General features: G+C 46.3%; 1 protein-coding gene across 1 annotated transcript in view; it reads right to left on the bottom strand.

The window, feature by feature from the left end:
• TTC21B (tetratricopeptide repeat domain 21B) overlaps nt 1-15,873 on the bottom strand; it is a 557,642-nt gene that overhangs the window by 389,913 nt on the left and 151,856 nt on the right. The window contains exon 10 of the mRNA XM_085645393.1: nt 3,865-3,962. Within this exon, the coding sequence (XP_085501519.1) occupies nt 3,865-3,962 (98 nt within the window). The remainder of the gene's footprint in view (nt 1-3,864; nt 3,963-15,873) is intronic.

Below are 15,873 nucleotides of genomic sequence, written 5' to 3'. Positions count from 1 at the left end.
GTCGCAGACAGTAAATATCTGGCATCAGGCCACTCGTCAAATGGGATGGGCGGACAAACTTACAAAAGCTACACTACTTTGGTCCACGCAGCGATTGGGTCTGCTGTGTCATCACGCGGGTTTTGATAAGTGGGACACAATTGGCATCTCTAACATCGGCGACCTATTGCACAGGGGCAAACTTCTCACTTTCAAAGAGTTGCAAGTCAAACACGCACTCGCACTGGGTGAAGCTTTTCGGTATTTACAAGTTAGACATGCCCTCCTCGCCAACATCCCGTACTTGTCCTCTTTGCTGGACTCCTCCCCCCGGAAGACCGGCTACTTTCGGAGCCGCTCCCGAAAAAGGCTGTCTCGTACATGAATCGTAAGCTTTGTAATAATCTACCAGATTCCTTCCAGACCCTTAGGGAAAAGTGGCAGGTAGATGTGGGGCCATTGGATGATGGCGATCGGCAGACTGCACTGATATCTCCCAGGGAAACAGCAATAAATCATCGCTTTCGCCTTATCCAACTAAAAATTCTACACCAAACCTATCTCTCCGGGGTGCTTCTCGCCAAGATAGGTAGCAGGACAGACGCACTCTGCCTTAGACGCTGTAGGGGGTATGGCACCTTTTATCACATCCTATGGGACTGTCCCGAGCTCCACCCTTTCTGCAACAACACAACCAAAAAAATGAAGGACACGCTGGGTAAACAGCTCCAATTGTCACCAAGGCTTGGTATATTGAATATATGGGAGCCTACCGATTTGACAGAAATTGAGCAACAGTGGGTAGCATTGGGTTACCTGTTGGTGAAGAGGGCCATAGCCATGCTCTGATAAAAGACCTTCAACGACAGGCTGGGTGGCGGAGATGGACCGCTGTATGATAGAGAAGGAGGTCTACAAATTACGAGGTTGCCCCAAGAAATGGGACAGGAAATGGGGGAAGTGGAGCGCCTTTAGGGGAGAGATTTGTACATCACCAACGGAAGACATGGCGATGCGCAGAAGATTTGAACAATAATCATTTGACTGTCAGGGCTGGGCAACACAAGAATAGTGCAGTATGGTTGTTCATCATATTTACAATGTACTATGCTATCGTAATTATAACTCTGTTTTCAATTTAATAAAATTGTTATTTCAAAAAAAAAGAAAATAGACCAGAAAATGATTGAATACGCAGTGTCCGGGGCCCGCAAGGGTGTGTTCTCCTGTCCAGAGTGCTCAACTGTGTGTGTATGTGGTATCCTGACTCCTATTTTGGACTGATGTCTCACTACTCCAGTATTACATACACCGCTCCTTGACTAAGCAAGGTCCAGGACAATGCTATGAACTGGAGGAGCAAACCTTGGTGTAGCACATAAATCGGTGTTGGCATCACACCGTGTTTTGGAATAGATAGTCTAACTATACTGTTATACGAGTCAGTGAGAGAGTGACCTTCTGGACTGCTCATGTACAGTTCTGCTGTTGTTTGAATGCCAGGAACTTTGCACTGACATGATGTGCAAGTCGAATAAATACATGTAGTGTTGTGCGGCACATATGACATGTGTAGGAATTTGTGGGTGTAAGAATTAGATTACTGAAGCCAGATGGATCCATTTTGGATGCCCCTGGATTACAATAGATCACGATGGAGAAGGAGGACACCTTTCCCTGTCAATGCAAGTGTATTGCCTGCATTCCTGTGGCTACAGGGATGAAATGTAGACACTGGAGTGAGGAGGATAGAGACCGGACTACCATTAATAAGTTTACCAAGAATAGGTAGAAAGTGGTTGTTGACTAGTTGTTTCTATGCACTGACATATGGAGAATGGTAGGGGTGTAAGGTGTGACTGCAGTTTCTGTTCAACATGAGAACGTTTCTGGGTCAGACCAGTGCTTTTGTTGTTTGATGCTTCAGAGAGGCTGATGACAGCCAGGTACAAAAACATCATACTTCATTGTGCCCATGCTGTGAATGTTCCAGTTTGGAGACAGTCCTAGTGCTATCTGTTGTAAGAAACATCACTTAACATAAAGGCCATGTCTGGAGAACAGCTTGAGAAAGATACTTGAAAGAGAAGTACCCCAAAACAGTTCTCAAGTTTGAAACGGTGGATCCACATACTGTCTAGATAATGTGTATAAAAGTGGGAATCTAAGAACCCCACTTTATTTCAACTCCAAGATCTTCATGACCATGGAAAAGAATGCTCACCACAGTACTCAAAGGACTGCTTTGTGACCAAGCCTCATGTGTTCCTGACGGCTAGCGTCCCAGCGGTGAGGGGGGCATCAACTGAAGTCAACACTTTCTGCTGGAGGAGCAGAGGGTCAGCCTATTGCCTAGAAGTCTGCATGCCCGCCTGCTGAGAGAGGGAAGGAGGCGTCTGACCAAGCAGGAGAAGGCCGGTGTGTTCCTAGTTGAAGTAACACCAAGAGAAAATAGACTATCGAAGACTGAACCCATAGGCCACTCTTGCTGCAGAGGGCCTTCGGTTCCTGATGAGAACTGCAAAAGGTCTATGTGCTTCCACAAACTGGCTCAGTCAGGGCTGAAACTGCCATGGTGTTCGCTTCAACCAAGTCGTGGTGCTCCCATCAGCCCACTCGGGGTGGCATCCGCCTCAATGACCTCATAGGCCGTGAACGGGCCACAGCTGCTCAATCAGCACCTGTACAGTGGTGCCAGAATCACCCATCAAAACTAGGCTAACATGGGTGGCAGCAGCATACAGGCAGGTGTGGGTCTCGCCCTGCCTCCTTGGCAGATTCTCAGTGACTGCACCCCCGATCACTGTGGGCCTCTGATTTCAGTGGGATCAAGTCACTGTGTTTGTGCAATTTGAGCATGCAAGACTAAAAGAGCAATTTGAGCATGCAAGACTAAAAGACATAATTACTCCTGTTTTCACCACCAAGGGCAATAGGTCAAGCAAATGAGCAACTTGATTGATCATTTGTCCTGTGGGCACTAATATCTCCACTTAAGCCTTATTAATCCTTCCCCCATAAATTGTCGGGCCAGTTTTATCTAGGGTCACAAAAGTGGGAGATAGCATGAAGGAAGATAAAGGATGTAGTGCCACAATAGAGTCATGACCAATATCACTACCCTCCATACTGAATTAAATTGTGTAGTAGTGAGTACTGCTGTGATATTAAAAAGTATTTTCTTTTCTTTAAAAAAAAAAGGTAAAAAGTGGACAGGACATTGAAGTTGTTGTGTCTCTTGGCTGGTGGTTGAATTCTGAACTTGTGTCCCCCATACTATCTCCCTGAGAGTATGTGACTGCTCGACTTCCCTACCCTGAGAGCCAAGTGCAGAAAGGGTTGTACTTGGATCACTTTCAAGAGCCATAGTAAAATGGACCCAAGGACATCGGTGGCGAATTACCTCAACCACAATGTTTGGGGAACAGCAGCAGCAGCTGCCTGCCCCACCGTCACATGGACGGGGCCCCAACACTTCTTGTTTTATTGTTTAATAACTGGAAGTGATAGGTGTGTTCCATGCTTTGTCTTCCCATCGCCCCCCACTACCACTTCCTGTCAAGAACTGCTTCGGACACTGTACGTTGTCCCCCGTCCTGGGAAGCGCACGCTGCTCTTTCGGACTCTCATTGCCTTGAGTGTGTGTTGTATTTAATAGAAATTGAAACTGTTTTTTCCGATTGCTCTTGACCTATGGCCACGGCCTGTTGCATGTGCTCACGAACTGCCGGGAGCTTCGCCTCTGGTTCATTTGAATGTGTGGCGTTGCATTGCGGGCCCTCGGGCTCTGTAGCGGCCGGCCTTGGTGGTTGTAGGCCCTTGTATGTAATAAAGGTTTCTTAAAAAAAAAAAAAAAAATAACTGGAAGTGATAAAAACTACTCACCCCTGATTTTCCAATCGATTGCTGAATTTCAGTCAGGAACTCCAGCTGCTGATCTGCTTCTTGCAATTGTCCTTCCAATAATTGGCATCGTATTATTCCTACAACACAAAGTTACTAAGATGAAAACTATTCTGTGCCCAAAAAACTTTGCATCCATTTTGGGGAGTTTTTAAACACAGCTCATATTATTCATATGTTTTAATCACAGAAAAGCTGTATGCAGTATCATATCCCCACCAGTCATAAAATCTTTGAATCCAAACGTCAATCCTATCTTGAATTTGTTGTTAATAGGGTTTGAGGTAGTTGTAGATAAATACTCACCGCATTAAGCTTAAACTTCCCGATTCATTGCAAGGGTATCTCCACAATGTGGTTACTCGCCAAAAAATTGAATAATAGGGTGCAAGTAAAGATAATTGCCAAAAAAGTTATCAGTGGTTTCTGAAATGGCCTTTCTTTGCTATTTCTTTTTCCAAATTGATCTTGAGACCAATGAATATACACCCGACTGTCATACTATTTGCCCACATGTATTATGTTTTTTATGTGACTATATAATGTCTATTGGTACCTGTAGCATGCTGAATAATCTAACTTAACTGGAGACATCAAAGGTTGAATCTGAAAGAGTTTTATAACCTGGGCATAACACAAATATCTAAGTCTCTAATATCTGTTTAACCTGATGGCCAGTTCTGTGTTCACAGATCTAGATCTCCCACTAGATCTCTCCCACTAGATCTCTCACTTAACATTCTCCCATTTGGTCCTTTCACTGTAGATCAACAATCATATTATAAAACGAAGGATCTACTTGTGAAAGTCAGACTGGAAAAACAAAAGAAGTAAAAGCTAAAAATGAAAGATTGTGCTTTAAATCTTTTGAAAAAAGGTAGGAGGCAATACCAAACTGCATAGCTAGATTGTCTGAATGGATTGCAAACACATTTTCACGTGTTGTACTGGAAAAGGCAGCACTTCCGTTTCTTATGATGAGGATGTTAAAAAACAAACCCTGATTACAGTCAATTTCAGTCACTTTGTTTGGATAATTGTGTTATTAATTGCATGGTTTGTCTCAGATCTTTCTCCAGGACTTTCTAGAGAACAAACTTTTCATGCTTTGTGCTCTTTCGAGTCAGGTTTTCATGCCTCATTTCTTTGAAGGTTCACCAGCTGTCTTACTGTTGCTCCTTCTGCTACAAAACAGTAGACAGCTGTACAAATATTCGTAGAATGTGACATCAAATGGTAGTGGACCACTTGCCTGGTATTTTGCTTCTCCGTGCCACATAAGTTTAATTGTCTTATGCCTCACTCATTTCTATATCAAATTCAGGCAGAGATACAGCGACAAAAAAAGATAACAGATAATAGCATAAACTGCTCATCCTTCATGATGCTACTCAGAGGACATAGAACAAATACCCAATTCCATCCTATGGAGCGGGCACTCGAGACCAGAGGCTGCTACCTGACAACAGCGTCTTTTTAACTCACGTATGACTGCTTTTAGAAATATTTGCTTTTGAAAAAAAACTGAAGTGTTGCTTAAAACTGTGGATACTGAATTTACGTGCATTTTTAAAACTATATTCACCATCCCGAAAGCTCACTCACCTTGAGGGCGCTCGGATTTCTAGAGCGCCCCAGCAACATCCTGCCTCCTTCCGGGTTCCGATCACATGACCTCAAGGAGGGGTTTAGGCAACGGACGGCATAAATGCCGGTTGCAACACGGGAGCGCAGCGGGCGCGCCGGTGGTGTGCCGAAGGCGCGCCAAAGGCAAGCCTGTCTGCGCCCAGCCAGGCCTAGGGCCAAGCCACCATGCCCGTTTTCTCACATACTCCTCCCTGGACCTTAGAATGCTGCACTCTGCATCACTTAAGCCAGGAGCCAAAACTCTAGCACGCCTGCGGCATTATAGCATGGGCCAGATACGAGACTCGTGCCCCGAGATCAGGCTGGCCATCGCTCATACCTCCCAGGACCCAAAAGAGGCGAATCTGCGGCACAAAGACATGTTAATCTTCTATCTAAACACACGCTCACTAGCAAAACACCAGCTAGAAATTTTTGACCTACTTGACTCCGAAAAGCCAGAAATTCTTCTGCTCACTGAAACATGGCTCACCTCAGAATCCTCACCCGATATATTAGCCGCCTTACCTAGCTAACACTACATTCTGCAAACCAATCGTCCGCCCGGCAGGACAGGCGGCGGAGTTGCAGCCATCATTAACAAAAAGCTGAGTTTTTCTGCTCTCACCCCACTCAACCTACCAGCCACAGACAACGCAGTGATAAAATTTGAGTCAAAGTCTGTCCCAATTATATGTATACTAATCTATAGGCCCCCCCAGCACATGCCCCTGTTCCCCCACTCCCTGGGAGAACAAATTGCACCCCTTGTCTCTAAACACACTAGAATTCTCTTGATAGGGGACTTCAACTACTGGGCAAACGACCCTCAAGGAGGGCCACATTCTACCGAGCTGACCGCATCACTTGAAAAACTGAATCTCGCCCAACAGATCTCCACTCCCACCCACACTAAAGGCCACACTCTAGACCAACTCTGGACCACCAATCTGGTGGTATCAGCTTTATCCATATTGCCCAGTGTCTGGTCTGACCACTATTTGTTAAAATTCACACTAAAACTCCCACCCCCCGAGAAAACAGCCACCCTAAGGGGCGGTACTGAGAGAAAATGGAACTCTATTGACAGCAATGAATTCATTAACACACTGAGCAATACCGCACCCCGTCCTACCCACGACATCAACCACCACGAGGAATCCTTCTCGAACTGGCTATTAGCAGTCAGTAACACCCATGCCCCCCCCAAACAAATTAGACTCACCCGCCGCCACAAGGCCCAGAGATGGTTCTCCCTTGACCTAAAATCTCAAAAACGCTCCCTTCGTCAAATAGAAAGAAAATGGAGACTGGATTACTCACTAGAAAGAAAATCCACCTACGTCAGGGACCTGAAGGAATACAAAAAGGCCATCTCTACTGCAAAGGCAACCTACTTCTCCTCACGAATCCTCAACTCCAACAACCAAGCCAAATAAATTTTCACCATAGTAGATGAACTGTCAAACCCAGAGAGTCCTAAACAAACCCAAGCCATCACAGGCCCTCTGCGACTCCCTGAACACCTACTTCATCAACAAAATCACTACTATCAAAGCCAGCATTACCCCAAAGATCACACTAGGAATCACCACACCTACCTCCACGAAACCCCCACTCGATGGATTCCTTCCCCCCCCGAACCCCCCCTCATTGACACAGAGACCTTGAATAAATTACTAGCTAAGGTCAGATTCGGCTCCCCCCTGGACCACTGCCCCCCTCACGTACTGAAAGCGGCCTTCATGGCTTTCCCCAATCCAGCCCTTGCCCTCCTAAACCACTCCTTAGACCAGGGCTATGTACCTAATGCCTTCAAGGAAGCCATAGTGGTCCCCCTCCTTAGGAAACCAGGCACAGATCCTCAGACACTAGCAAATTAGAGCCCCATATCTTTACTCCCTTATATGGCCAAATTACTGGAAGCCCACGTGGCTAGATGCCTGTCCAACTTCCTAGAATAGACAGGCTTCCTCGACCTTAGCCAAGCCGGTTTTCGGCCAGCGCATTGCACGGAAACAGTGATCATTGCAGTACTTGACTCACTACGCGAAAAAGTGGACACAGGCACGCCCCAGGCCCTGGTGCTGCTTGATCTCTCAGATGCATTCAACACAGTCAAGCATGACATCCTGGCGCCGACCGTGTCAACGAGGCAGGAATCCAGGGTCCAGCACTCAGCTGGATAGAATCCTTTCTAAAAAACCGTACACAGGCAGTCCGCATTGGCCACTTCACCGCCCCCAAATTAAAAACTCAGGGGTGTGGAATTTTTGAAAAAAATTACTTGTCCAAGGGACAAAGTGCTACAGAAATCTTCTTGTCCTGTAATAAAATCCACTTGTCCCCTTTACTACCCTAAATAATTTAGCTGCTGCTTTTACTAAATCGGTTACACCCTCCTAAGTAAAGTTGCCCTCCGCTTCTGCCCATCAGTAGTAAGCAACCACACAAATCCCTTTACAGCAACCTATAAGCTTCCACATTCCTCTCACCATCAAGGCGAAACATCTCCTTTCCTCTCAATTACAGTCCATAACCCTTCCACTGACTCATCATAGGCTCCATCCCATCACCCTTTGCTTCTGTTCCTTCACACTGTAAGCTTCATGTTACCCATTTCTCTCAATACAGACCGAATAGTGTTATCCCCCCTCTCTCTCTCTCTCATTACAGGCCACAGGTTCCATGCCCTATTCATCCACTACACAGAATACAGGTGTCATGCTTGGCCCATTTGTCTCCAACTCACTACATGTTCTATGCCCCTAGGGGAGAGTAATGCTGTGGCTCGTGAGCATGTAGCATAAAAGACACTGGTGGCAGACTTACTAGCCAGGAGAAAAGAGACAGATGGTGGTTGCAGTGAGTTCATAGAGTGGAAATATGTGGGACCCGAAATGGAGATGGGGCGGGGGGGCCTACAGTGATGAAGTAGTGTACAAGAACGCAAGGAAGTGTGCAAAGAGTATGCTGGGAAGAGAGGTGGTCAGGTTTGTAGAACAGGAGTTGAGGCGCTAAGCAGGGAGTGAGTGGCAGAAGGAAAAATGAATGTAATGAGAAGGGACTATAGCGACTAACGACTGAAAGATACAAGACAAACAGGAGGCATCTGTAAGATTATGGGTTCACTTTTCTTAGCAAGTAGGCAGGGGTTGGTTTACTCCGGGCAGAAAGAGAAATTTGGTTTAACCCCCAATATTCTGGTTCATAGAAGCATCTTTCACCCCTGACTGCAGTAGGCCAACACCCTGAGAGGCTGAGGAAATCAGAATAAACAGCAAAACACAACAAAAGGGGGCCTCAGAAACATAAAACCCAATAACCTACATATATTTAAAGCAAATAACCTCAAAATCAAGACAGTCAATACTCGCAGTGTAACAGACACGCTCTGAACTTGATTATTCTGAGCGAAAGTACCTAAAATTGCAGATCCCAGCACATGACTATAATATAATACAATGCACACTTTTGCCACTTTTAGCAGCTTTAATTATAGTTGATTAATCAGCATGCGCTATTTTGAAATCAATTAATGTGTCCTGGGGTGTCTCATGAGAGACTTTTTGCTACCCGAATAGTCCCACTTAAGCGCAGATGCCGCTGGCTTCCTGCTTGACCCAGTAGTTGATTTAAAAGGTTTATCCCCCTTCCAATGGATTAACCGTGGTGCTCTCATTCTCAGGTGAGCTACTGCTGCTATTCTCTGAGACTGCAGAGCTTGTAACTGCCACTTAATCTTCAGGCATAGAAGGCTCTGAAACATCAGATAACGAAAATAACCTCTCCCCACAATCAAGAGAATCAACAGGTGCCTTAAGCCCACCTGTGGCATCCTTAGTTAATTTTTCGTGAGCCAGGACTATAATTCCTGTCTGAGCCACTGTCGAGCTGAGCAATATACGTAGAGGGAACAGTAAGACTGACTAGCCAAGCCAGGGACAGCATATATATGAGTTTTACCCCTCTCTCAGAGCCAGAGACTAGACTTAAACCAAGCTAAAGTGGTTATAATTACGAGGCGGGGCTGAGCCAATGAGGGGCTTAGTGCAGGCACCGCAGCAAAATGCAATGTTATTATCAGGATTAGAAGGGGTAGTATTAACATGAGGGGCCGTCACAACAGAATACACACCGGACAAAAAAATAAATAAAAAAAGACATGCCAACCCTCCTGATTCAGGCGGGAGACTACCGATTTCAAGGCTAGTCTCCCGCCTCCCGATTCAAGCATCCAGAAGCCTGAGTCCTTGGGGTTTCAGCTGACAGGGCTTGGTAATGTGTAACGTGCTAATTCTTCCAGCAATAGTTAGAGTGGCGATGCGGGGGCTCAAGAAGGGGTGAAAAACCAACAAGGCCGGATTAACAAGCGAATGGTCTTTTAAAGACCTCTGAAGTACTCTGGGGCGGCTGTGTGTGTACCCGGGAAGCTGTCTCAGCCCGGGCTAACACACAGGGGGGGGGGTTGGTGTATGCACTGCCAGCAACCTGCCAGGCCAGTGCACAACACTTGCGTCACCCTCTCTCTGCCTGCCTGCCAATGCGCTCCATGCTTCTGAAAGGTTAGAAAAAAAGTGCATTTGCGTTTCAAATGTCCGATGCTGCAGCAGCACACTTTCAAAGCCCATACATGACAGTAACCCGATTCACGGCCCCATTCTCCCGATTTTTTTCTAAAAACTTTCCCGCTTTGCTCTTCTGAAATGTTGGCATGTATGACACACTGACCTGAGACTTGCATGTAGAGGGAAGACAGGGCAACTCCCTTTGCAGCGTACCCGCTTTAGTGACTACTTGTGTGCTGCTTGCTGCTCCTCTAGTGTGCATCCCCTGGATGTTCCCAGTGTAACCACGGCTCCGGGCTGACCCGTAGATTGACCATCTTGCCGGTTGTAAAAGTCGTTGGGGGGAGGCGCGCTCTCAACACCAGCATCAGTAGTTAGTTCTGCCCACCAGTCACAGTAAATAAACCCTCAATGGAAGGCTGCAGTCCAGAGCCTTAGTTAAAGCCAGTCAGATCAGTGCTACTCCGTTTCCCGTGGCGGTCTGTGCCTTTCCCGCCCTGCGGCCGCGCTGAAAAGGGGGGGAGGGGTGTTGGCGATTTCTCATGTGAGAGCAGAGGCGGGGGCGCCGCCCCCCGCTATGCTGTTACATGCCGCATATCCATTTCCTTATGCCGGGTTTCAGTCTCCCTTGACCCTGGACGATGCCCTCATGTTCTCCTCACGTGTGAGGAGCTTCAGACAGCAAAGACCCTCCACCCGCTCCCGGATTTTACTTGACGACTTTGGCGGGATTGTAGAGAGCGGATTTTTCTGGTCGTCATTTTATCTGCAGAGCGGAAAACTTCCGAAGTGCCGATAATCTGCATTTGAGCTGCCGGGCCTGCCAAGCCCGCCAGTAACACAGACCAGACTGGGTTACTCATGTTTGTACAACTCCATGTGAAAGGAAAAGCTGCCCCCCCACCGTGAAAGGATCCTCTAGTTACTCCTCCACCCCTTACTATGAAAGGATGCTCCAGCAACCCCTCCCCAGCCTCTTACTGCGCTGGAATACCCCTGTCTGCCCCCGGGTGAAGGGATACTCTGCAGCGAGCGAGCGCCTTTCTTAGTCGCACAGGGGTGAATATTGTGCGTCCCACTTCCAGCCTTGCTGTAAACGAGATACTCCCTGTGCAAGAATACTCCCTGTGGTGTATGTACCTTTGCAGGAATACACCCGTGTGATACTCCTCCCCCACAGTCTCACGGTGCAAGAATACCCCTGCTTCGGAGGCAAACACTCTTTCCAAAAGGAACTTTTTGCTAAAATGTAGGAGCGCTTTCGTTCCGAAGGCTTCAAAGCACGCTCTCCCTCACTCGCGCTCTCTCTCTCTCTCTCCCCCTCACTCTCTCTCTCTCTCCCCCCCTCACTCTCTCTCTCTCCCCCCCTCACTCTCACTCTCTCTCTCTCTCCCCCTCACTCTCTCTCGGCCCCCATTACGTTTTCACTCCACTTATCTTTTTATCCTGTGTTCCCTCCTTTGCGGTTTTTCCTCGCCCCTCTTCTGCTCTGCCTCACCTCTTTGTCCCCACCACCCGTATTACCCTTTTTCTCTCTTACCGGCCTCCCGTCTTTTGTTTTCGCATCTCGTGCTCTATCCATCGTTTACTCCCTTTTTGGGCTACTCCTCTCTCCTCTTATCCTCGCACTTTCTTCCAGAACTAATTCTAATTCGTAGTTTCCGCCCCCCCCCCCACACACACACACACGCACACACTTACTCCTACCTCCTCTCCCTTCCCAGGTGCGCGGCTCCCAGCGCAGTGTTCTCTGCCCGGGTTAGTTGACTGTCTGGTCCGCCCGGCTCGGAGCCTCGCGCGGTTTCGCTAGCACTGGCGTCTCCTCTCCGAAGCCACCAATTTAAGCATTTAACACTCACAGCTCACAGATCGTTTATTATTGATGTGAGTTAATCTCTACTTGTCCGTCGGACAAAATAGACAGTAAATCTTCTTGCCCGTCATAAAAATCAACATGGTTCGGGCGTCGGGCGATATGATTCCCCCACCCCTGAAAACTACATGTGGGGTCCCACAGGGCTCATCCCTCTCCCCCCATTTGTTCAACCTCTACCTTCTCCCACTAATAAGATCCTTGAGAGAAAGAAGAGTGACCATCTTTAACTACGCTGACGACCTCCAACTTCTGTTCAAGATTGACAACTCCCCCCAGTCAATCTCTGACTTTCAATCCACCATGACATTCATTCGTCAATGGATGGATCATAATCATTTAAAGCTGAACCCCAGTAAAACTGAACTGATACTGATGTGAGATGCACACAGACAGTGGGGCCCACATTACTGGCCAAATAGCCTAGGCTCCCCCCCCCCTACTCCCACACAGGAGAACAGATCACGCCGTAATCTTCGCATCCTGGGGGTTCCCAAAGGAGCAGAAGGGAGAGATTCCAGGGCATATATGATTACACTCTTCAAAGGCGCCTTTCCTGAGCTTCAATCCTGGGACTGGGATAAGGAGATACAGCGTGCTCACCGCTTTTCATTAACTCCTTCTTAGCGTCCTGTGTCCTCGACGCAATATCCTCGTGCAATGCTAGTATATATTGGCAATTTTCTTTTACGCCAGGCACTTTTTGATCTAGCGAGACCCACCAGTAAGAGGGAATTTAATGGTGTTACCTTTTTTAGCAGGCCTGATTTCGCCCACGCTACTGTCGAGCGAAGATGGAGGATGAGGCAACTCTTTGCCCCTTTTCAACAAACTGGGGCAACGGTATACTTACAGAATCCAGCACACCTAAAAATGATCTTTAATGGGGTTACGCGCAGCTTTACTTCCGAAATCCAGGCCCAAGCCTACTTGCGGGAGATTAAAGAGCCAGGAAGAGACAGAACCAAGGACTGACCCATCCAGTTTTGTGCTTCAAGGCTTTAACCAGAGGCATCTAAGCAAGGACAATGGATTTAAATTGATCTTGCATAGATAGAGATAAGGACTTAGCTAAGGTCTAAGCTACTCAATTTTTTTGTGCTTTAAATAGTGGATATTTAAGAGAGGTCAATGGCTACAAATTGATTCTTCGTAGATAATATGGATCGTTTAGTGAAGGGGTCGGACCTGGGAGAGGGGCATGGGACCCTGATTGACAGATGTCCTCATCCTGGTTCTTGTTGAAGCAGGTAGCCTCTGTGGCTGGTGGTGGGTGGCGGGGATCCATGGGGGATGGCGTATGTTTAGGGGAAGGGGGAGGCACCAAGAGGGTTTTCTCGGATCTTTTTCTTTTTTGTCTTGTTTTTTTTATTTTATTTTTTTGTCTTCTCACTTTTCTCTATCTGAATTTTGGTGCAGTAGTATGGGGAAATTCAGTTATACTCAATGAGTAAACTACGCATAGCAACAATCAACGTGTGTGGCCTTAACGTAATCAAGAAACGACACAATATGGCTTTAGCACTGCGGCTACTTAAAGCAGATATCATTTGCTTGCAGGAAACACACATAGAAAGAACTCAGATTCACCTTTCAGACTCGCTTGGTTTTACAGTAGTAGGGGCTACAACTCAAAATGCCAGGATACGGGGAGTGGCAATACTATCTGCAAAACGCTCACTGCAATTTACGCGTACATAACTGATCCAAATGGAAGGTGGGCCATTACAGTATGTCAAAGGGAAAATGGGAACTCATTCACTGTATGTACCGTATATGGTAGCATAGCAGATGACCCCGCAATTTTTGATTTTCTGAATAATGAATTGGCCGAATGGCCACTACCTTTAGTTATCTGCGGCAATTTTAATATCAACCTTCCAGCAGACAAAAGCATAACCCTATTTAAAAACTGGACTTATAGTGGTCGAAAACCAAACGTTTTTAAAGCCCGGAGGACTTTAAGTAGGGAGCAAGCACTCATCGACATTTGGCACTCGCAACACCCCACCGATGTTGGCCATACTTTCTATTCTTTCCTGCATAATAAGCTGGTAAGACTAGATTATGTTTTTGTATCACGAGTGCTCAATAGAGAAAACCCCACGCACCGTGGCAGATCACAATCCTTTAGTGGTAGAAATTAGGGGGGTAACTGTGGCTAATAAAGAGTTTGCTAACTGGACCTATGAGCGATCCCTTCTTTTAAACGATGAGTGTTCCAAACACATGAGATACTGGATCCCACAATTCATTAAGGATAATCTAGGCAGCACAGGGATTGATGTGGTTTGGGATGCACTAAAAGCAGCAATTATAGGGGAAACACTGAGTTTTTCACTCACCTCAAATACAGAAAAGCGTCAATTACTAGATAAATTGCAACTTCAGTTGGCCGAGGCTGAAGAAAACCTAATCACTTCTCTTAGGGATGATGAGGACCCAGCGGGCGCGCGAGCAAGAATAATATCAGCAAAATCGGCCCTCATGGAGGTAATCGCTGAGAAAGCGGCAGACAGATTAGTAATCTGGAAGAGGGAGGCATATGAATGCAGCGAGCAGGTCGGACATCACCTAGCGATTAGAGCAAGATAAAAAACAACTAGGAATATTATTACCGCTGTCAAAAACTCTTCGCAAGAAGTAATATCAGATCCAGAGGGCATTCGTAACGGGTTTCCTCCTTATTATCAAGACCTATATCAGGAGAAAACCACGGTTCATTTAGATGAGATTTCTACCTATTTAAATCAAATTTCAGCGGTGCAACTGTTGCAAGAAGAACAGACTCAACTTAATGAGCCCCACCAATGGATTGGCACCTTGCTCTGCATTAATAGTCTTCCTAATGGTAAAGCCACTGGGTTGGATAATATTCCAGGTGAATTTTATAAAAGCTTTTCCACGGAATTAAAAGTGGTCATGCTCCATCTATTCGCTCTTGTGTTTAAGGGGGGAAAACCACCTGAGTCATGGTCGCAAGCAAAAATCATTATTTTCCTGAAAAAACATAAATTGGCACTAGACCCCGCCTCATACCACCCTATACCTCTGATAAATGCGGATAGCAAAATTTACTCTAAAATTCTGGTGTTTCGACTAGCTGGGGTAATACATAAAGAATATCTCCTAGGCAGCACGGATTTATACCTGGACGGGGGACCATAGATATTATTAGGAGGAATATCTCTTTGTTTGATGCTGCCCACATTTCTGGAGATCCCATGGCACTTATTCTTCTTGATGCCGAGAAGGCCTTTGACAGGGTTTCCTGGCCTTTTTTTATGGGAGACCCTGTAAAGGGTTGGGATAGGTCAGGGATTTATACAAGCATTTAAGATGTTGTGTTATCGACCCACGGCAAGATTGTTTTTTAACAGCACACTTACCGAAACTTTCAAAATTATTAGAGGTACCCGCTAGGGATGCCCGAGCTCACCTCTCCTGTTTGCACTGTACATAGATCCTTTTTTACGCACACTGGAAATCAACCCGAAAATTAGTCCCATTATTTCACATGGTTGGGAAACGAAAGTACTGGCCTATGCCGACGATATAGCCGCGGTGACTGCTAATCCTGAAGTATCCACGGCTGAGGTTGAGTCAGAGGCGGATAGGTCCGGAAGCTTATCCGGATATACCCTTAACAGATCTAAAACCCAGATCATCTGTAAGAATGTTAATATGGGGGATGACACTAGACAGGGGGAAAAGGCCACGTATCTAGGGGTGGAAGTTATGGCCAGCGTTGAAAAGATAGTTGAGTGTAATATTGATCCCTTGATTGATAAAATTAAACCAGGATTAACCTGACTAAATAATCTGCATCTCTCGATAATAGGGAGATGCAATTTAATCAAAATGATTTTTTTCCCAAATGTTTGTATTTTAGAAGAGCTATCCCGTTAGAATTTAGCACCATGT

The sequence above is a fragment of the Triturus cristatus genome, chromosome 3_1, assembly GCF_964204655.1.
Source record: "Triturus cristatus chromosome 3_1, aTriCri1.1, whole genome shotgun sequence".
Taxonomy (NCBI): Eukaryota; Metazoa; Chordata; class Amphibia; order Caudata; family Salamandridae; genus Triturus; species Triturus cristatus.
The sequence above is the reverse complement of the archived record's forward strand: the minus strand, read 5'-3'. Positions and strand labels throughout refer to the sequence as shown.